The 23,637-nt window shown below is 41.7% G+C and overlaps 1 protein-coding gene across 2 annotated transcripts in view; it reads right to left on the bottom strand.

The window, feature by feature from the left end:
• NOL6 (nucleolar protein 6) overlaps positions 1 to 23,637 on the bottom strand; it is a 119,372-nt gene that overhangs the window by 79,969 nt on the left and 15,766 nt on the right. For both annotated transcript variants that reach the window (XM_063957965.1, XM_063957955.1), the window contains exon 10: positions 18,328 to 18,429. In XM_063957965.1, the coding sequence (XP_063814035.1) occupies positions 18,328 to 18,429 (102 nt within the window). The remainder of the gene's footprint in view (positions 1 to 18,327; positions 18,430 to 23,637) is intronic.

Here is a 23,637-nt window from a genome sequence, read left to right as displayed (position 1 = left end):
CCTCCTCAGTAGTACCCAGTATAGTGCCAATAATACTATATTTATCCTTTATGTCACCTGAAATAGTGACTCCTAGATCCCTTTCCTTCTCAGTAGTTTCCAGTATAGTGCCATTAATACTATGTTTATTCTTTATGTCACCTGAAATAGTGACTCCTAGATCCCTTTCCTCCTCAGTAGTACCCAGTATAGTGCCATTAATACTATATTTATCCTTTATGTCACCTGAAATAGTGACTCCTAGATCCCTTTCCTTCTCAGTAGTTCCCAGTATAGTGCCATTAATACTATATTTATCCTTTATGTCACCTGAAATAGTGACTCCTAGATCCCTTTCCTCCTCAGTAGTTTCCAGTATAGTGCCATTAATACTATATTTATCCTTTATGTCACCTGAAATAGAGACTCCTAGATCCCTTTCCTCCTCAGTAGTTTCCAGTATAATGCCATTAATACTATATTTATCCTTTATGTCACCTGAAATAGTGACTCCCAGATCCCTTTCCTCCTCAGTAGTTTCCAGTATAATGCCATTAATACTATATTTATCCTTTATGTCACCTGAAATAGAGACTCCTAGATCCCTTTCCTCCTCAGTAGTTTCCAGTATAGCGCCATTATTACTATATTTATCCTTTATGTCACCTGAAATAGTGACTCCTAGATCCCTTTCCTCCTCAGTAGTTTCCAGTATAGTGCCATTAATACTATATTTATCCTTTATGTCACCTGAGATAGTGACTCCTAGATCCCTTTCCTCCTCAGTAGTTTCCAGTATAGTGCCATTAATACTATGTTTATTCTTTATGTCACCTGAAATAGTGACTCCTAGATCCCTTTCCTCCTCAGTAGTACCCAGTATAGTGCCATTAATACTATATTTATCCTTTATGTCACCTGAGATAGTGACTCCTAGATCCCTTTCCTCCTCAGTAGTTCCCAGTATAGTGCCATTAATACTATATTTATCCTTTATGTCACCTGAGATAGTGACTCCTAGATCCCTTTCCTCCTCAGTAGTTCCCAGTATAGCGCCATTAATACTATATTTATCCTTTATGTCACCTGAAATAGAGACTCCTAGATCCCTTTCCTCCTCAGTAGTTTCCAGTATAGTGCCATTAATACTATATTTATCCTTTATGTCACCTGAGATAGTGACTCCTAGATCCCTTTCCTCCTCAGTAGTTTCCAGTATAGTGCCATTAATACTATATTTATCCTTTATGTCACCTGAAATAGTGACTCCTAGATCCCTTTCCTCCTCAGTAGTTCCCAGTATAGCGCCATTAATACTATATTTATCCTTTATGTCACCTGAAATACTGACTCCTAGATCCCTTTCCTCCTCAGTAGTTTCCAGTATAGCGCCATTAATACTATATTTAGTCTTTATGTCACCTGAAATAGTGACTCCTAGATCCCTTTCCTCCTCAGTAGTACCCAGTATAGTGCCAATAATACTATATTTATCCTTTATGTCACCTGAAATAGTGACTCCTAGATCCCTTTCCTTCTCAGTAGTTCCCAGTATAGTGCCATTAATACTATATTTATCCTTTATGTCACCTGAAATAGTGACTCCTAGATCCCTTTCCTCCTCAGTAGTTTCCAGTATAGTGCCATTAATACTATATTTATCCTTTATGTCACCTGAAATAGAGACTCCTAGATCCCTTTCCTCCTCAGTAGTTTCCAGTATAGCGCCATTAATACTATATTTAGCCTTTATGTCACCTAAAATAGTGACTTCTAGATCCCTTTCCTCCTCAGTAGTACCCAGTATAGTGCCATTAATACTATATTTATCCTTTATGTCACCTGAAATAGTGACTCCTAGATCCCTTTCCTTCTCAGTAGTTCCCAGTATAGTGCCATTAATACTATATTTATCCTTTGTCACCTGAAATAGTGACTCCTAGATCCCTTTCCTCCTCAGTAGTTTCCAGTATAGTGCCATTAATACTATGTTTATTCTTTGTCACCTGAAATAGTGACTCCTAGATCCCTTTCCTCCTCAGTAGTACCCAGTATAGTGCCATTAATACTATATTTATCCTTTATGTCACCTGAAATAGTGACTCCTAGATCCCTTTCCTTCTCAGTAGTTCCCAGTATAGTGCCATTAATACTATATTTATCCTTTATGTCACCTGAAATAGTGACTCCTAGATCCCTTTCCTCCTCAGTAGTTTCCAGTATAGTGCCATTAATACTATATTTATCCTTTATGTCACCTGAAATAGAGACTCATAGATCCCTTTCCTCCTCAGTAGTTTCCAGTATAATGCCATTAATACTATATTTATCCTTTATGTCACCTGAAATAGTGACTCCCAGATCCCTTTCCTCCTCAGTAGTTTCCAGTATAATGCCATTAATACTATATTTATCCTTTATGTCACCTGAAATAGAGACTCCTAGATCCCTTTCCTCCTCAGTAGTTTCCAGTATAGCGCCATTATTACTATATTTATCCTTTATGTCACCTGAAATAGTGACTCCTAGATCCCTTTCCTCCTCAGTAGTTTCCAGTATAGTGCCATTAATACTATATTTATCCTTTATGTCACCTGAAATAGTGACTCCTAGATCCCTTTCCTCCTCAGTAGTTCCCAGTATAGCGCCATTAATACTATATTTATCCTTTATGTCACCTGAAATAGTGACTCCTAGATCCCTTTCCTCCTCAGTAGTTTCCAGTATAGTGCCATTAATACTATATATATCCTTTATGTCACCTGAGATAGTGACTCCTAGATCCCTTTCCTCCTCAGTAGTTCCCAGTATAGTGCCATTAATACTATATTTATCCTTTATGTCACCTGAAATAGTGACTCCTAGATCCCTTTCCTCCTCAGTAGTTTCCAGTATAGCGCCATTAATACTATATTTATCCTTTATGTCACCTGAAATAGTGACTCCTAGATCCCTTTCCTCCTCAGTAGTTCCAGTATAGTGCCATTAATACTATATTTATCCTTTATGTCACCTGAAATGGTGACTCCTAGATCCCTTTTCTCCTCAGTAGTTTCCAGTATAATGCCATTAATACTATATTTATCATTTATGTCACCTGAGATAGTGACTCCTAGATCCCTTTCCTCCTCAGTAGTTCCAGTATAGTGCCAGTAATACTATATTTATCCTTTATGTCACCTGAGATAGTGACTCCTAGATCCCTTTCCTCCTCAGTAGTTTCCAGTATAGTGCCATTAATAGTATATTTATCCTTTATGTCACCTGAAATAGTGACTCCTAGATCCCTTTCCTCCTCAGTAGTTCCCAGTATAGCGCCATTAATACTATATTTATCCTTTATGTCACCTGAAATAGTGACTCCTAGATCCCTTTCCTCCTCAGTAGTTTCCAGTATAGCGCCATTAATACTATATTTAGCCTTTATGTCACCTGAAATAGTGACTCCTAGATCCCTTTCCTCCTCAGTAGTACCCAGTATAGTGCCAATAATACTATATTTATCCTTTATGTCACCTGAAATAGTGACTCCTAGATCCCTTTCCTTCTCAGTAGTTCCCAGTATAGTGCCATTAATACTATATTTATCCTTTATGTCACCTGAAATAGTGACTCCTAGATCCCTTTCCTCCTCAGTAGTTTCCAGTATAGTGCCATTAATACTATGTTTATTCTTTATGTCACCTGAAATAGTGACTCCTAGATCCCTTTCCTCCTCAGTAGTACCCAGTATAGTGCCATTAATACTATATTTATCCTTTATGTCACCTGAAATAGTGACTCCTAGATCCCTTTCCTTCTCAGTAGTTCCCAGTATAGTGCCATTAATACTATATTTATCCTTTATGTCACCTGAAATAGTGACTCCTAGATCCCTTTCCTCCTCAGTAGTTTCCAGTATAGCGCCATTAATACTATATTTATCCTTTATGTCACCTGAAATAGAGACTCCTAGATCCCTTTCCTCCTCAGTAGTTTCCAGTATAGCGCCATTAATACTATATTTAGCCTTTATGTCACCTGAAATAGTGACTTCTAGATCCCTTTCCTCCTCAGTAGTACCCAGTATAGTGCCATTAATACTATATTTATCCTTTGTCACCTGAAATAGTGACTCCTAGATCCCTTTCCTCCTCAGTAGTACCCAGTATAGTGCCATTAATACTATATTTATCCTTTATGTCACCTGAAATAGTGACTCCTAGATCCCTTTCCTTCTCAGTAGTTCCCAGTATAGTGCCATTAATACTATATTTATCCTTTATGTCACCTGAAATAGTGACTCCTAGATCCCTTTCCTCCTCAGTAGTTTCCAGTATAGTGCCATTAATACTATATTTATCCTTTATGTCACCTGAAATAGAGACTCCTAGATCCCTTTCCTCCTCAGTAGTTTCCAGTATAATGCCATTAATACTATATTTATCCTTTATGTCACCTGAAATAGTGACTCCCAGATCCCTTTCCTCCTCAGTAGTTTCCAGTATAGTGCCATTAATACTATATATATCCTTTATGTCACCTGAGATAGTGACTCCTAGATCCCTTTCCTCCTCAGTAGTTCCCAGTATAGTGCCATTAATACTATATTTATCCTTTATGTCACCTGAAATAGTGACTCCTAGATCCCTTTCCTCCTCAGTAGTTTCCAGTATAATGCCATTAATACTATATTTATCCTTTATGTCACCTGAAATAGAGACTCCTAGATCCCTTTCCTCCTCAGTAGTTTCCAGTATAATGCCATTAATACTATATTTATCCTTTATGTCACCTGAAATAGTGACTCCCAGATCCCTTTCCTCCTCAGTAGTTTCCAGTATAGTGCCATTAATACTATATATATCCTTTATGTCACCTGAGATAGTGACTCCTAGATCCCTTTCCTCCTCAGTAGTTCCCAGTATAGTGCCATTAATACTATATTTATCCTTTATGTCACCTGAAATAGTGACTCCTAGATCCCTTTCCTCCTCAGTAGTTTCCAGTATAGCGCCATTAATACTATATTTATCCTTTATGTCACCTGAAATAGTGACTCCTAGATCCCTTTCCTCCTCAGTAGTTCCAGTATAGTGCCATTAATACTATATTTATCCTTTATGTCACCTGAAATGGTGACTCCTAGATCCCTTTTCTCCTCAGTAGTTTCCAGTATAATGCCATTAATACTATATTTATCCTTTATGTCACCTGAAAGTGACTCCTAGATCCCTTTCCTCCTCAGTAGTCTCCAGTATAGCGCCATTAATACTATATTTAGCCTTTATGTCACCTGAGATAGTGACTCCTAGATCCCTTTCCTCCTCAGTAGTTTCCAGTATAGTGCCATTAATACTATATTTAGCCTTTATGTCACCTGAAATAGTGACTCCTAGATCCCTTTCCTCCTCAGAAGTTTCCAGTATAGTGCCAGTAATACTATATTTATCCTTTATGTCACCTGAAATAGTGACTCCTAGATCCCTTTCCTCCTCAGAAGTTTCCAGTATAGTGCCATTAATACTATATTTATCCTTTATGTCACCTGAGATAGTGACTCCTAGATCCCTTTCCTCCTCAGTAGTTTCCAGTATAGTGCCATTAATACTATATTTATCCTTTATGTCACCTGAAATAGAGACTCCTAGATCCCTTTCCTCCTCAGTAGTTTCCAGTATAATGCCATTAATACTATATTTATCCTTTATGTCACCTGAAATAGTGACTCCCAGATCCCTTTCCTCCTCAGTAGTTTCCAGTATAATGCCATTAATACTATATTTATCCTTTATGTCACCTGAAATAGAGACTCCTAGATCCCTTTCCTCCTCAGTAGTTTCCAGTATAGCACCATTATTACTATATTTATCCTTTATGTCACCTGAAATAGTGACTCCTAGATCCCTTTCCTCCTCAGTAGTTTCCAGTATAGTGCCATTAATACTATATTTATCCTTTATGTCACCTGAAATAGTGACTCCTAGATCCCTTTCCTCCTCAGTAGTTCCCAGTATAGCGCCATTAATACTATATTTATCCTTTATGTCACCTGAAATAGTGACTCCTAGATCCCTTTCCTCCTCAGTAGTTTCCAGTATAGTGCCATTAATACTATATATATCCTTTATGTCACCTGAGATAGTGACTCCTAGATCCCTTTCCTCCTCAGTAGTTCCCAGTATAGTGCCATTAATACTATATTTATCCTTTATGTCACCTGAAATAGTGACTCCTAGATCCCTTTCCTCCTCAGTAGTTTCCAGTATAGCGCCATTAATACTATATTTATCCTTTATGTCACCTGAAATAGTGACTCCTAGATCCCTTTCCTCCTCAGTAGTTCCAGTATAGTGCCATTAATACTATATTTATCCTTTATGTCACCTGAAATGGTGACTCCTAGATCCCTTTTCTCCTCAGTAGTTTCCAGTATAATGCCATTAATACTATATTTATCATTTATGTCACCTGAGATAGTGACTCCTAGATCCCTTTCCTCCTCAGTAGTTCCAGTATAGTGCCAGTAATACTATATTTATCCTTTATGTCACCTGAGATAGTGACTCCTAGATCCCTTTCCTCCTCAGTAGTTTCCAGTATAGTGCCATTAATAGTATATTTATCCTTTATGTCACCTGAAATAGTGACTCCTAGATCCCTTTCCTCCTCAGTAGTTCCCAGTATAGCGCCATTAATACTATATTTATCCTTTATGTCACCTGAAATAGTGACTCCTAGATCCCTTTCCTCCTCAGTAGTTTCCAGTATAGCGCCATTAATACTATATTTAGCCTTTATGTCACCTGAAATAGTGACTCCTAGATCCCTTTCCTCCTCAGTAGTACCCAGTATAGTGCCAATAATACTATATTTATCCTTTATGTCACCTGAAATAGTGACTCCTAGATCCCTTTCCTTCTCAGTAGTTCCCAGTATAGTGCCATTAATACTATATTTATCCTTTATGTCACCTGAAATAGTGACTCCTAGATCCCTTTCCTCCTCAGTAGTTTCCAGTATAGTGCCATTAATACTATGTTTATTCTTTATGTCACCTGAAATAGTGACTCCTAGATCCCTTTCCTCCTCAGTAGTACCCAGTATAGTGCCATTAATACTATATTTATCCTTTATGTCACCTGAAATAGTGACTCCTAGATCCCTTTCCTTCTCAGTAGTTCCCAGTATAGTGCCATTAATACTATATTTATCCTTTATGTCACCTGAAATAGTGACTCCTAGATCCCTTTCCTCCTCAGTAGTTTCCAGTATAGCGCCATTAATACTATATTTATCCTTTATGTCACCTGAAATAGAGACTCCTAGATCCCTTTCCTCCTCAGTAGTTTCCAGTATAGCGCCATTAATACTATATTTAGCCTTTATGTCACCTGAAATAGTGACTTCTAGATCCCTTTCCTCCTCAGTAGTACCCAGTATAGTGCCATTAATACTATATTTATCCTTTATGTCACCTGAAATAGTGACTCTAAGATCCCTTTCCTCCTCAGTAGTACCCAGTATAGTGCCATTAATACTATATTTATCCTTTATGTCACCTGAAATAGTGACTCCTAGATCCCTTTCCTTCTCAGTAGTTCCCAGTATAGTGCCATTAATACTATATTTATCCTTTATGTCACCTGAAATAGTGACTCCTAGATCCCTTTCCTCCTCAGTAGTTTCCAGTATAGTGCCATTAATACTATATTTATCCTTTATGTCACCTGAAATAGAGACTCCTAGATCCCTTTCCTTCTCAGTAGTTTCCAGTATAATGCCATTAATACTATATTTATCCTTTATGTCACCTGAAATAGTGACTCCCAGATCCCTTTCCTCCTCAGTAGTTTCCAGTATAGTGCCATTAATACTATATATATCCTTTATGTCACCTGAGATAGTGACTCCTAGATCCCTTTCCTCCTCAGTAGTTCCCAGTATAGTGCCATTAATACTATATTTATCCTTTATGTCACCTGAAATAGTGACTCCTAGATCCCTTTCCTCCTCAGTAGTTTCCAGTATAATGCCATTAATACTATATTTATCCTTTATGTCACCTGAAATAGAGACTCCTAGATCCCTTTCCTCCTCAGTAGTTTCCAGTATAATGCCATTAATACTATATTTATCCTTTATGTCACCTGAAATAGTGACTCCCAGATCCCTTTCCTCCTCAGTAGTTTCCAGTATAGTGCCATTAATACTATATATATCCTTTATGTCACCTGAGATAGTGACTCCTAGATCCCTTTCCTCCTCAGTAGTTCCCAGTATAGTGCCATTAATACTATATTTATCCTTTATGTCACCTGAAATAGTGACTCCTAGATCCCTTTCCTCCTCAGTAGTTTCCAGTATAGCGCCATTAATACTATATTTATCCTTTATGTCACCTGAAATAGTGACTCCTAGATCCCTTTCCTCCTCAGTAGTTCCAGTATAGTGCCATTAATACTATATTTATCCTTTATGTCACCTGAAATGGTGACTCCTAGATCCCTTTCCTCCTCAGTAGTTTCCAGTATAGCGCCATTAATACTATATTTATCCTTTATGTCACCTGAAATAGTGACTCCTAGATCCCTTTCCTCCTCAGTAGTTCCAGTATAGTGCCATTAATACTATATTTATCCTTTATGTCACCTGAAATGGTGACTCCTAGATCCCTTTTCTCCTCAGTAGTTTCCAGTATAATGCCATTAATACTATATTTATCATTTATGTCACCTGAGATAGTGACTCCTAGATCCCTTTCCTCCTCAGTAGTTCCAGTATAGTGCCAGTAATACTATATTTATCCTTTATGTCACCTGAGATAGTGACTCCTAGATCCCTTTCCTCCTCAGTAGTTTCCAGTATAGTGCCATTAATAGTATATTTATCCTTTATGTCACCTGAAATAGTGACTCCTAGATCCCTTTCCTCCTCAGTAGTTTCCAGTATAGTGCCATTAATACTATATTTATCCTTTATGTCACCTGAAATAGAGACTCCTAGATCCCTTTCCTCCTCAGTAGTTTCCAGTATAATGCCATTAATACTATATTTATCCTTTATGTCACCTGAAAGTGACTCCTAGATCCCTTTCCTCCTCAGTAGTCTCCAGTATAGCGCCATTAATACTATATTTAGCCTTTATGTCACCTGAGATAGTGACTCCTAGATCCCTTTCCTCCTCAGTAGTTTCCAGTATAGTGCCATTAATACTATATTTAGCCTTTATGTCACCTGAAATAGTGACTCCTAGATCCCTTTCCTCCTCAGAAGTTTCCAGTATAGTGCCAGTAATACTATATTTATCCTTTATGTCACCTGAAATAGTGACTCCTAGATCCCTTTCCTCCTCAGAAGTTTCCAGTATAGTGCCATTAATACTATATTTATCCTTTATGTCACCTGAGATAGTGACTCCTAGATCCCTTTCCTCCTCAGTAGTTCCCAGTATAGTGCCATTAATACTATATTTATCCTTTATGTCACCTGAAATAGTGACTCCTAGATCCCTTTCCTCCTCAGTAGTTCCAGTATAGTGCCATTAATACTATATTTATCCTTTATGTCACCTGAGATAGTGACTCCTAGATCCCTTTCCTCCTCAGTAGTTCCCAGTATAGTGCCATTACTACTATATTTATCATTTATGTCACCTGAGATAGTGACTCCTAGATCCCTTTCCTCCTCAGTAGTTCCAGTATAGTGCCAGTAATACTATATTTATCCTTTATGTCACCTGAGATAGTGACTCCTAGATCCCTTTCCTCCTCAGTAGTTTCCAGTATAGTGCCATTAATAGTATATTTATCCTTTATGTCACCTGAAATAGTGACTCCTAGATCCCTTTCCTCCTCAGTAGTTCCCAGTATAGCGCCATTAATACTATATTTATCCTTTATGTCACCTGAAATAGTGACTCCTAGATCCCTTTCCTCCTCAGTAGTTTCCAGTATAGCGCCATTAATACTATATTTAGCCTTTATGTCACCTGAAATAGTGACTCCTAGATCCCTTTCCTCCTCAGTAGTACCCAGTATAGTGCCAATAATACTATATTTATCCTTTATGTCACCTGAAATAGTGACTCCTAGATCCCTTTCCTTCTCAGTAGTTCCCAGTATAGTGCCATTAATACTATATTTATCCTTTATGTCACCTGAAATAGTGACTCCTAGATCCCTTTCCTCCTCAGTAGTTTCCAGTATAGTGCCATTAATACTATGTTTATTCTTTATGTCACCTGAAATAGTGACTCCTAGATCCCTTTCCTCCTCAGTAGTACCCAGTATAGTGCCATTAATACTATATTTATCCTTTATGTCACCTGAAATAGTGACTCCTAGATCCCTTTCCTCCTCAGTAGTTCCAGTATAGTGCCATTAATACTATATTTATCCTTTATGTCACCTGAGATAGTGACTCCTAGATCCCTTTCCTCCTCAGTAGTTCCCAGTATAGTGCCATTACTACTATATTTATCATTTATGTCACCTGAGATAGTGACTCCTAGATCCCTTTCCTCCTCAGTAGTTCCAGTATAGTGCCAGTAATACTATATTTATCCTTTATGTCACCTGAGATAGTGACTCCTAGATCCCTTTCCTCCTCAGTAGTTTCCAGTATAGTGCCATTAATAGTATATTTATCCTTTATGTCACCTGAAATAGTGACTCCTAGATCCCTTTCCTCCTCAGTAGTTCCCAGTATAGCGCCATTAATACTATATTTATCCTTTATGTCACCTGAAATAGTGACTCCTAGATCCCTTTCCTCCTCAGTAGTTTCCAGTATAGCGCCATTAATACTATATTTAGCCTTTATGTCACCTGAAATAGTGACTCCTAGATCCCTTTCCTCCTCAGTAGTACCCAGTATAGTGCCAATAATACTATATTTATCCTTTATGTCACCTGAAATAGTGACTCCTAGATCCCTTTCCTTCTCAGTAGTTCCCAGTATAGTGCCATTAATACTATATTTATCCTTTATGTCACCTGAAATAGTGACTCCTAGATCCCTTTCCTCCTCAGTAGTTCCAGTATAGTGCCATTAATACTATATTTATCCTTTATGTCACCTGAGATAGTGACTCCTAGATCCCTTTCCTCCTCAGTAGTTCCCAGTATAGTGCCATTACTACTATATTTATCATTTATGTCACCTGAGATAGTGACTCCTAGATCCCTTTCCTCCTCAGTAGTTCCAGTATAGTGCCAGTAATACTATATTTATCCTTTATGTCACCTGAGATAGTGACTCCTAGATCCCTTTCCTCCTCAGTAGTTTCCAGTATAGTGCCATTAATAGTATATTTATCCTTTATGTCACCTGAAATAGTGACTCCTAGATCCCTTTCCTCCTCAGTAGTTCCCAGTATAGCGCCATTAATACTATATTTATCCTTTATGTCACCTGAAATAGTGACTCCTAGATCCCTTTCCTCCTCAGTAGTTTCCAGTATAGCGCCATTAATACTATATTTAGCCTTTATGTCACCTGAAATAGTGACTCCTAGATCCCTTTCCTCCTCAGTAGTACCCAGTATAGTGCCAATAATACTATATTTATCCTTTATGTCACCTGAAATAGTGACTCCTAGATCCCTTTCCTTCTCAGTAGTTCCCAGTATAGTGCCATTAATACTATATTTATCCTTTATGTCACCTGAAATAGTGACTCCTAGATCCCTTTCCTCCTCAGTAGTTTCCAGTATAGTGCCATTAATACTATGTTTATTCTTTATGTCACCTGAAATAGTGACTCCTAGATCCCTTTCCTCCTCAGTAGTACCCAGTATAGTGCCATTAATACTATATTTATCCTTTATGTCACCTGAAATAGTGACTCCTAGATCCCTTTCCTTCTCAGTAGTTCCCAGTATAGTGCCATTAATACTATATTTATCCTTTGTGTCACCTGAAATAGTGACTCCTAGATCCCTTTCCTCCTCAGTAGTTTCCAGTATAGTGCCATTAATACTATATTTATCCTTTATGTCACCTGAAATAGAGACTCCTAGATCCCTTTCCTCCTCAGTAGTTTCCAGTATAGCGCCATTAATACTATATTTAGCCTTTATGTCACCCGAAATAGTGACTTCTAGATCCCTTTCCTCCTCAGTAGTTCCCAGTATAATGCCATTAATACTATATTTATCCTTTTATCCTTTATGTCACCTGAAATAGTGACTCCTAGATCCCTTTCCTTCTCAGTAGTTCCCAGTATAGTGCCATTAATACTATATTTATCCTTTGTGTCACCTGAAATAGTGACTTCTAGATCCCTTTCCTCCTCAGTAGTTACCAGTATAGAGCCATTAATACTATATTTATCCTTTATGTCACCTGAAATAGTGACTCCTAGATCCCTTTCCTCCTCAGTAGTTCCAGTATAGTGCCATTAATACTATGTTTATTCTTTATGTCACAGTGTTCGCAAATACGCGCTATAGCGCATATTTTACCCTGATCTGTGGTCCGGGGACTCACTTTTCTAAACTGTGTGGGTCCCCGGGGACGCGCTCCGCTGAAGCTGTTCATCTTGTTTAAGTCCTCTTGTGGCGGCGCGGGCCGCCCCCCCCTTCCCCCCGGACAGAGAGTGAGGACGGCTCCCCCCCCCCCCCCCCCCCCCCCCCCCCGATCACCTGCTGCAGCTTCAAGGGAGCCGGACAGAGAGTGAGGACGCCCCCCGCCGATCACCCGCTGTAGCTTCACGGGAGCCGGACAGACAGTGAGGACGCCCCCCCCCCCCTCCCCTTCCCGCCGATCACCCGCTGCAGCTTCACGGGAGCCGGACAGAGAGCAAGGACGGCTCTGCGGCGCGCTACACACTGTGCTGCGGGGAAGTTGAACGCCGGTGACCGCGTCTGTGCGTGCTGTGCGGAAGGGTGAGCTGGACTTGCGGTGGCGGCTGGGGGGCTGTTCATATCGGTGGGATGGCGGAGATGGGGGCTGCATGGCGCCGGCAAACAGGTGTTAAACGCAACATTTTTGTGGTATGGAGTGGGGGTGAGGCGAGAGGGTGACAGTGCTGCTGGGCTGTGCAGCATACAGGACCCTTGATACAACCACTGGATTCGAGTCATGCTGCCTGTAATTTATGTGCTGACTGATCAACTTCAGTGACACTGTTCTGGATGCCTTTGTTGGTTACTGCTGGTTGCTGTTGGTTACTGCTGGTTGCCGCTGGTTACTGTAAAGGCCGCCAGCACAGTGAGTGTCACTGAAGTTGATCAGTCAGCACATAAATTACAGGCAGAATGACTCAAATCCATTGGTTGTACCAAGTGTCCGAAGTCGTCGGTCAGGATGTTGGCATTTAGTATACCGACACCAGCATCCCGATTGCAGCAAAGCCGACAAGAGTGACGAGTGCAGAGGGTACCCTAACCTCCCACCCCTAACCCTCCGTTTCCCGCAGCCTAAACCTAACCCACCCCCTTAGTGCCTAACACTTATACCCCCTCTCTGCAGCCTATCCCTAACCCTCCCCAAGCACCATATCCTAACCCCCCCCCTCCCTTCCCACCCGCACGCTAAACCAGTGGCGGCATTGCATACTTCCCTTCAGGATCCTGACTGTCAGGATATCGTTGCCGGGATCCTGATCTCCTCGGGATGCCAGCGTTGGTATTCTGGCGGCTGTCAGGATTCCGGCATCGGTATTACGCTGCTGGGATCCCGACAGCCAGGATCCTGAATGCATACTTCCGATATGATAACAGCCCAGCAGCATTGTCACCCTCCCTCCCCCACAACACTTTTGTAGTGTCTAAATCCAGTCTGGGGCTCTATTATAGCGGCACCATAAACCCATTACATATAGAAAATGTATTTAATAATGTTGTCCTGTTTTTTAATCATATAATTGTTAAGTGCTCTACCTGGCGCAATGTGAATAACGTGCTCTGCCTGGCGCAATGTGTATAACGTGCTCTACCTGGCGCAATATGTATAACGTGCTCTACCTGGTGCAATGTGTGGCGCAATGTGTATAACGTGCTCTACCTGGTGCAATGTGTATAACGTGCTCTACCTGGTGCAATATGTATAACGTGCTCTACCTGGTGCAATGTGTGGCGCAATGTGAATAACGTGCTCTGCCTGGCGCAATGTGTATAACGTGCTCTACCTGGCGCAATATGTATAACGTGCTCTACCTGGTGCAATATGTATAACGTGCTCTACCTGGTGCAACGTGTGGCGCAATGTGTATAACGTGCTCTGCCTGGCGCAATGTGTATAACGTGCTCTCCTTGGCTCAGTGTGTATAGGAGGTTCTACCTGGTGCAATGTGTATAAGCGGCACTACTGTGTGTAATAATGTGAATTGGTACTGTTATGTGACCACGCCCCTTCCCCACAAAGCTAGGCCCCTAAAAAATTCCAGCGCGCCTTTGGCGCGCACTGTCGCTGTTTTCAATGTCGGTGCGGGAGAACCAATTCTCTTTCTGCCACAAGGTCACCAAAATGTCTAATTACATCTAAAGTGCGGGGTGTCCTGTATGCTACACAGCCCAGCAGCATCGTCACCCCATCCTCCCCCTTGCACCCCTTTTGTAGTGTCCAAATCAAGTTTGTGTTTTTATATTTGAATCATTAATAAGACTAATTAAAACCTTCATTCCGATGGGACCCAGAAAAGGACAGGTAGGACCCCAATTTTTAAAAGTGAGGGGTCCCTGGGACCCACTTTTTTTTGGTCTCAGCGCGATCACTGTGTCACCTGAAATAGTGACTCCTAGATCCCTTTCCTCCTCAGTAGTCCCCAGTATAGTGCCATTAATACTATATTTATCCTTTATGTCACCTTAAATAGTGACTCCTAGATCCCTTTCCTCCTCAGTAGTTTCCAGTATAGTGCCATTAATACTATATTTATCCTTTATGTCACCTGAAATAGTGACTCCTAGATCCCTTTCCTCCTCAGTAGTTCCCAGTATAGTGCCATTAATACTATATTTATCCTTTATGTCACCTGAAATAGAGACTCCTAGATCCCTCTCCTCCTCAGTAGTTTCCAGTATAGTGCCATTAATACTATATTTATCCTTTATGTCACCTGAAATAGAGACTCCTAGATCCCTCTCCTCCTCAGTAGTTTCCAGTATAGTGCCATTAATACTATATTTATCCTTTATGTCACCTGAAATAGAGACTCCTAGATCCCTTTCCTCCTCAGTAGTTTCCAGTATAGTGCCATTAATACTATATTTATCCTTTATGTCACCTGAAATAGTGACTCCTAGATCCCTTTCCTCCTCAGTAGTTCCCAGTATAGTGCCATTAATACTATATTTATCCTTTATGTCACCTGAAATAGAGACTCCTAGATCCCTTTCCTCCTCAGTAGTTTCCAGTATAGTGCCAGTAATACTATATTTATCCTTTATGTCACCTGAAATAGTGACTCCTAAATCCCTTTCCTCCTCAGTAGTTACCAGTATAGAGCCATTAATACTATATTTATCCTTTATGTCACCTGAAATAGTGACTCCTAGATCCCTTTCCTCCTCAGTAGTTCCAGTATAGTGCCATTAATACTATATTTTTCCTTTATGTCACCTGAGATAGTGACTCCTAGATCCCTTTCCTCCTCAGTAGTTTCCAGTATAGTGCCATTAATACTATATTTATCCTTTATGTCACCTGAAATAGTGACTCCTAGATCCCTTTCCTCCTCAGTAGTTTCCAGTATAGTGCCATTAATACTATATTTATCCTTTATGTCACCTGAAATAGTGACTCCTAGATCCCTTTCCTCCTCAGTAGTTCCCAGTATAGCGCCATTAATACTATATTTATCCTTTATGTCACCTGAAATAGTGACTCCTAGATCCCTTTCCTCCTCAGTAGTTTCCAGTATAGCGCCATTAATACTATATTTAGCCTTTATGTCACCTGAAATAGTGACTCCTAGATCCCTTTCCTCCTCAGTAGTACCCAGTATAGTGCCATTAATACTATATTTATCCTTTATGTCACCTGAAATAGTGACTCCTAGATCCCTTTCCTCCTCAGTAGTTCCCAGTATAGTGCCATTAATACTATATTTATCCTTTATGTCACCTGAAATAGAGACTCCTAGATCCCTTTCCTCCTCAGTAGTTTCCAGTATAGTGCCAGTAATACTATATTTATCCTTTATGTCACCTGAAATAGAGACTCCTAGATCCCTTTCCTCCTCAGTAGTTTCCAGTATAGTGCCATTAATACTATATTTATCCTTTATGTCACCTGAAATAGAGACTCCTAGATCCCTTTCCTCCTCAGTAGTTTCCAGTATAGTGCCATTAATACTATATTTATCCTTTATGTCACCTGAAATAGTGACTCCTAGATCCCTTTCCTCCTCAGTAGTTTCCAGTATAGCGCCATTAATACTATATTTAGCCTTTATGTCACCTGAAATAGTGACTCCTAGATCCCTTTCCTCCTCAGTAGTACCCAGTATAGTGCCATTAATACTATATTTATCCTTTATGTCACCTGAAATAGTGACTCCTAGATCCCTTTCCTTCTCAGTAGTTCCCAGTATAGTGCCATTAATACTATATTTATCCTTTATGTCACCTGAAATAGTGACTCCTAGATCCCTTTCCTCCTCAGTAGTTTCCAGTATAGCGCCATTAATACTATATTTATCCTTTATGTCACCTGAAATAGTGACTCCTAGATCCCTTTCCTCCTCAGTAGTTCCCAGTATAGTGCCATTAATACTATATTTATCCTTTATGTCACCTGAAATAGAGACTCCTAGATCTCTTTCCTCCTCAGTAGTTTCCAGTATAGCGCCATTAATACTATATTTATCCTTTATGTCACCTGAAATAGTGACTCCTAGATCCCTTTCCTCCTCAGTAGTTTCCAGTATAGTGTCATTAATACTATATTTATCCTTTATGTCACCTGAAATAGTGACTCCTAGATCCTTTTCCTCCTCAGTAGTTCCCAGTATAGTGCCATTAATACTATATTTATCCTTTATGTCACCTGAAATAGTGACTCCTAGATCCCTTTCCTCCTCAGTAGTTTCCAGTATAGAGCCATTAATACTATATTTATCCTTTATGTCACCTGAAATAGTGACTCCTAGATCCCTTTCCTCCTCAGTAGTTTCCAGTATAGTGCCATTAATACTATATTTATCCTTTATGTCACCTGAAATAGTGACTCCTAGATCCCTTTCCTCCTCAGTAGTTCCCAGTATAGTGCCATTAATACTATATGTATCCTTTATGTCACCTGAGATAGTGACTCCTAGATCCCTTTCCTCCTCAGTAGTTTCCAGTATAGTGCCATTAATACTATATTTATCCTTTATGTCACCTGAAATAGTGACTCCTAGATCCCTTTCCTCCTCAGTAGTTTCCAGTATAGTGCCATTAATACTATATTTATCCTTTATGTCACCTGAAATAGTGACTCCTAGATCCCTTTCCTCCTCAGTAGTTTCCAGTATAGTGCCATTAATACTATATTTATCCTTTATGTCACCTGAAATAGTGACTCCTAGATCCCTCTCCTCCTCAGTAATACCCAGTATAGTGCCATTAATACTATATTTATCCTTTATGTCACCTGAAATAGTGACTCCTAGATCCCTTTCCTCCTCAGTAGTTCCCAGTATAGTGCCATTAATACTATATTTATCCTTTATGTCACCTGAAATAGTGACTCCTAGATCCCTTTCCTCCTCAGTAGTTCCAGTATAGTGCCATTAATACTATATTTATCCTTTATGTCACCTGAAATAGTGACTCCTAGATCCCTTTCCTCCTCAGTAGTTTCCAGTATAGTGCCATTAATACTATATTTATCCTTTATGTCACCTGAAATAGTGACTCCTAGATCCCTTTCCTCCTCAGTAGTTCCCAGTATAGTGCCATTAATACTATATTTAGCCTTTGGATTTTTGAGACCCAAGCGCATGATTTTGCATTTTTTGGCATTAAACTGTAATTGCCGCACTCTTACCCATTCCTCCAGTCTACCTAGATCCTCAATCATTTGTTTTACCCCACCTGGTGTGTCTACCCTGTTGCATAACTTTGTGTCATCTGCAAAAAGGCATGCTTTCCCTTTAATGCCATTTGCAATGTCACCAATGAAGATATTAAAAAGCACTGGTCCAAGTACAGATCCCTGGTGGACTCCACTGGTAACACTTCCCTCCTGTAAATACAGGTTTTCTGCGGCTTCAGTACCCCTGTGTGCTCTGGTAACCGGGAAGAGACACCAACATCCAATGGATACCACTTTATTGCAACATACAGGATTATGAAATAACATTTTCTCTGCTTTGTTTTTATTTTGTGGGATTACATACGTCATCCACTCACGGAAGCATGCGTTCACCCTCTCTCACCTGTCTGTATTTGGCAGCCGTCATGTCCGCACATAGATTCACAATGCCCAGGGGATCAACGAAAACGACTTCAAACGCCTGATGAAAATCAGCAACTGTGGGCTGAGAAACAGAACAATAATGATTATCAGAATCACAACAGAGCCAGGCGGGGGAAAGGTGGGGTGAGACAGAGGGGGGTAAAAACAAAAGACAAATTGAAAAAGGTTAAAACAGGAATTAAATTACACTTCCTAACTTGAAGTGAACGTTTAATTTTATTGGAAAGTAAAAGTTCTGATCAGTTTCAGATTTTGATCATCCTGAGTGCAATTTATTAATGTAGTGGTCTCCTTTTGTCTGTAGGGGTCACTGTTGTTATTGCGGTGTCTGAAACGCCGGACAGGCTGAAGTAATCGCAGCGGCTGTGATCGCACACTTGCACAGCTAAAATACACTCCCCGGTGGGCGGCGACTATGTGAACGCAGGACTGCAAAAAACAGCTAGCGAGCGAGCAGTTCTGAATTACCCCCAATGTGTATGGGGGAGAAATGGTTCACAAGGCAGAAACCCCAATTAAAGGCTGATCCATGTCTGCTACAAAATGCAAATTTGCTGCATTTGCTTCTCAGCATCACGTGATTACACGATAACTTTTCCATGTATCTTTCTCCTCATTGCGGCCCCCTAACGTATGTCACTAGCAGATGGAACTTGCATACAATCGGTAGGACACAACTATTGATAAGGACGCTCATGGTAACTGCGTGTCGGTGTCTATGAAACTACATCTCCCATAATGCATTGCATTCACAGCCAAATACAGACAACTATGACTTACAGGCAGATAAACTAAAATAAGATTTTACTTACCGATAAATCTATTTCTCGGAGTCCGTAGTGGATGCTGGGGTTCCTGAAAGGACCATGGGGAATAGCGGCTCCGCAGGAGACAGGGCACAAAAAGTAAAGCTTTTTCCGATCAGGTGGTGTGCACTGGCTCCTCCCCCTATGACCCTCCTCCAGACTCCAGTTAGGTACTGTGCCCGGACGAGCGTACACAATAAGGGAGGATTTTGAATCCCGGGTAAGACTCATACCAGCCACACCAATCACACCGTACAACTTGTGATCTAAACCCAGTTAACAGTATGATAACAGCGGAGCCTCTGAAAGATGGCTTCCTACAACAATAACCCGAATAAGTTAACAATAACTATGTACAATTTATGCAGATAATCCGCACTTGGGATGGGCGCCCAGCATCCACTACGGACTCCGAGAAATAGAATTATCGGTAAGTAAAATCTTATTTTCTCTATCGTCCTAGTGGATGCTGGGGTTCCTGAAAGGACCATGGGGATTATACCAAAGCTCCCAAACGGGCGGGAGAGTGCGGATGACTCTGCAGCACCGAATGAGAGAACTCCAGGTCCTCCTTAGCCAGAGTATCAAATTTGTAAAATTTTACAAACGTGTTCTCCCCTGACCACGTAGCTGCTCGGCAAAGTTGTAATGCCGAGACCCCTCGGGCAGCCGCCCAAGATGAGCCCACCTTCCTTGTGGAGTGGGCCTTAACAGATTTAGGCTGTGGCAGGCCTGCCACAGAATGTGCCAGTTGGATTGTGCTACAGATCCAACGAGCAATCGTCTGCTTAGACGCAGGAGCACCCATCTTGTTGGGTGCATACAATATAAACAACGAGTCAGATTTTCTGACTCCAGCTGTTCTTGCAATATATATTTTTAATGCTCTGACAACGTCCAGTAACTTGGAGTCCTCCAAGTCACTTGTAGCCGCAGGCACTACAATAGGCTGGTTCAGATGAAATGCTGACACCACCTTAGGGAGAAAATGCGGACGAGTCCGCAGTTCCGCCCTGTCCGATTGGAAAATCAGATATGGGCTTTTGTAAGATAAAGCTGCCAATTCTGACACTCTCCTGGCAGAAGCCAGGGCTAGAAGCATGGTCACTGTCCAAGTGAGATATTTCAAATCCACCTTATTTAGTGGTTCAAACCAATGAGATTTTAGAAAATCCAAAACTACATTGAGATCCCACGGTGCCACTGGAGGCACCACAGGAGGCTGTATATGCAGCACTCCCTTAACAAAGGTCTGGACTTCAGGGACTGAAGCCAATTCTTTTTGAAAGAAAATCGACAGGGCCGAAATTTGAACCTTAATAGATCCCAATTTGAGACCCATAGACAATCCTGATTGCAGGAAATGTAGGAATCGACCCAGTTGAAATTCCTCCGTCGGAGCACTCCGATCTTCGCACCACGCAACATATTTTCGCCAAATTCGGTGATAATGTTGCACGGTTACTTCTTTCCTTGCTTTAATCAAAGTAGGAATGACTTCTTCCGGCATGCCTTTTTCCATTAGGATCCGGCGTTCAACCGCCATGCCGTCAAACGCAGCCGCGGTAAGTCTTGAAACAGACAGGGACCCTGCTGAAGCAAGTCCCTCCTTAGAGGTAGAGGCCACGGATCTTCCGTGATCATCTCTTGAAGTTCCGGGTACCAAGTCCTTCTTGGCCAATCCGGAACCACTAGTATCGTTCTTACGCCTCTTTGCCGTATAATTCTCAATACTTTTGGTATGAGAGGCAGAGGAGGAAACACATACACCGACTGGTACACCCAAGGCGTTACCAGCGCGTCCACAGCTATTGCCTGCGGATCTCTTGACCTGGCGCAATACCTGTCCAGTTTTTTGTTGAGGCGAGACGCCATCATGTCCACCATTGGTCTTTCCCAACGGGTTACCAGCATGTGGAAGACTTCTGGATGAAGTCCCCACTCTCCCGGGTGAAGATCGTGTCTGCTGAGGAAGTCTGCTTCCCAGTTGTCCACTCCCGGGATGAACACTGCTGATAGCGCTATCACATGATTCTCTGCCCAGCGAAGAATCCTTGCAGCTTCTGCCATTGCACTCCTGCTTCTTGTGCCGCCCTGTCTGTTCACATGGGCGACTGCCGTGATGTTGTCCGACTGGATCAACACCGGTTTTCCCTGAAGCAGAGGTTCTGCCTGGCTTAGAGCATTGTATATTGCTCTTAGTTCCAGAATGTTTATGTGAAGAGACGTTTCCAGGCTCGTCCATACTCCCTGGAAGTTTCTTCCTTGTGTGACTGCTCCCCAGCCTCTCAGGCTGGCGTCCGTGGTCACCAGGATCCAATCCTGTATGCCGAATCTGCGGCCCTCCAATAGATGAGGACTCTGCAACCACCACAGAAGAGACACCCTTGTCCTTGGAGACAGGGTTATCCGTAGGTGCATCTGAAGATGCGACCCTGACCATTTGTCCAACAGATCCCTTTGGAAAATTCTTGCGTGGAATCTGCCGAATGGAATTGCTTCGTAAGAAGCCACCATTTTTCCCAGGACTCTTGTGCATTGATGTACAGACACCTTTCCTGGTTTTAGGAGGTTCCTGACAAGCTCGGATAACTCCTTGGCTTTTTCCTCCGGGAGAAAAACCTTTTTCTGAACCGTGTCCAGAATCATCCCTAGGAACAGCAGACGAGTTGTCGGCATTAACTGGGATTTTGGAATATTCAGAATCCACCCGTGCTGTTTTAGCACTTCTTGAGACAGTGCTAATCCCATCTCTAGCTGTTCTCTGGACCTCGCCCTTATTAGGAGATCGTCCAAGTATGGGATAATTAATACGCCCTTTCTTCGAAGAAGAATCATCATCTCGGCCATTACCTTTGTAAAGATCCGAGGTGCCGTGGACAATCCGAACGGCAGCGTCTGAAACTGATAGTGACAGTTTTGTACAACGAACCTGAGGTACCCCTGGTGTGAGGGGTAAATTGGAACGTGGAGATACGCATCCTTGATGTCCAAGGATACCATAAAGTCCCCCTCTTCCAGGTTCGCTATCACTGCTCTGAGTGACTCCATTTTGAACTTGAACTTCTTTATGTACAGGTTCAAGGACTTCAGATTTAGAATAGGCCTTACCGAGCCATCCGGCTTCGGTACCACAAAAAGAGTGGAATAATACCCCTTCCCTTGTTGTAGAAGAGGTACCTTGACTATCACCTGCTGAGAGTACAGCTTGTGAATGGCTTCCAAAACCGTCTCCCTTTCGGAGGGGGACGTTGGTAAAGCAGACTTCAGGAAACGGCGAGGTGGATCCGTCTCTAATTCCAACCTGTACCCTTGAGATATTATCTGCAGGATCCAGGGATCTACCTGCGAGTGAGCCCACTGCGCGCTGTAATTTTTGAGACGACCGCCCACCATCCCCGAGTCCGCTTGAGGAGCCCCAGCGTCATGCTGAGGCTTTTGTAGAAGCCGGGGAGGGCTTCTGTTCCTGGGAAGGAGCTGCGTGTTGCTGTCTCTTCCCTCGACCTTTGCCTCGTGGCAGATATGAATAGCCCTTTGCTCTCTTATTTTTAAAGGAACGAAAGGGCTGCGGTTGAAAAGTCGGTGCCTTTTTCTGTGGGGGAGTGACTTGAGGTAGAAAGGTGGATTTCCCGGCTGTAGCCGTGGCCACCAAATCTGATAGACCGACTCCAAATAACTCCTCCCCTTTATACGGCAAAACTTCCATATGCCGTTTTGAATCCGCATCGCCTGTCCACTGTCGCGTCCATAAAGCTCTTCTGGCCGAAATGGACATAGTACTTACCCGTGATGCCAGTGTGCAGATATCCCTCTGTGCATCACGCATATAAAGAAATGCATCCTTTATTTGTTCTAACGACAGTAAAATATTGTCCCTGTCCAGGGTATCAATATTTTCAATCAGGGACTCTGACCAAACTACCCCAGCACTGCCCATCCAGGCAGTCGCTACAGCTGGTCGTAGTATAACACCTGCATGTGTGTATATACTTTTTTGGATATTTTCCATCCTCCTATCTGATGGATCTTTAAGTGCGGCCGTCTCAGGAGAGGGTAACGCCACTTGTTTAGATAAGCGTGTTAGCGCCTTGTCCACCCTAGGAGGTGTTTCCCAGCGCTCCCTAACCTCTGGCGGGAAAGGGTATAATGCCAATAATTTCTTTGAAATTATCAGTTTTTTATCAGGGGCAACCCACGCTTCATTACACACGTCATTTAATTCTTCTGATTCAGGAAAAACTATAGGTAGTTTTTTCATACCCCACATAATACCCTGTTTAGTGGTACCTGTAGTATCAGCTAAATGTAACGCCTCCTTCATTGCCAAAATCATATAACGTGTGGCCCTACTGGAAAATACGGTTGATTCGTCACCGTCACCACTGGAGTCATCGCCTGTGTCTGGGTCTGTGTCGACCGACTGAGGCAAAGGGCGTTTCACAGCCCCTGACGGTGTTTGAGTC

Source organism: Pseudophryne corroboree, chromosome 1, assembly GCF_028390025.1.
Source record: "Pseudophryne corroboree isolate aPseCor3 chromosome 1, aPseCor3.hap2, whole genome shotgun sequence".
NCBI lineage: Eukaryota > Metazoa > Chordata > Amphibia > Anura > Myobatrachidae > Pseudophryne > Pseudophryne corroboree.
Note: the sequence above shows the minus strand (reverse complement) of the source record. Positions and strands in the feature narration are given on the sequence as shown.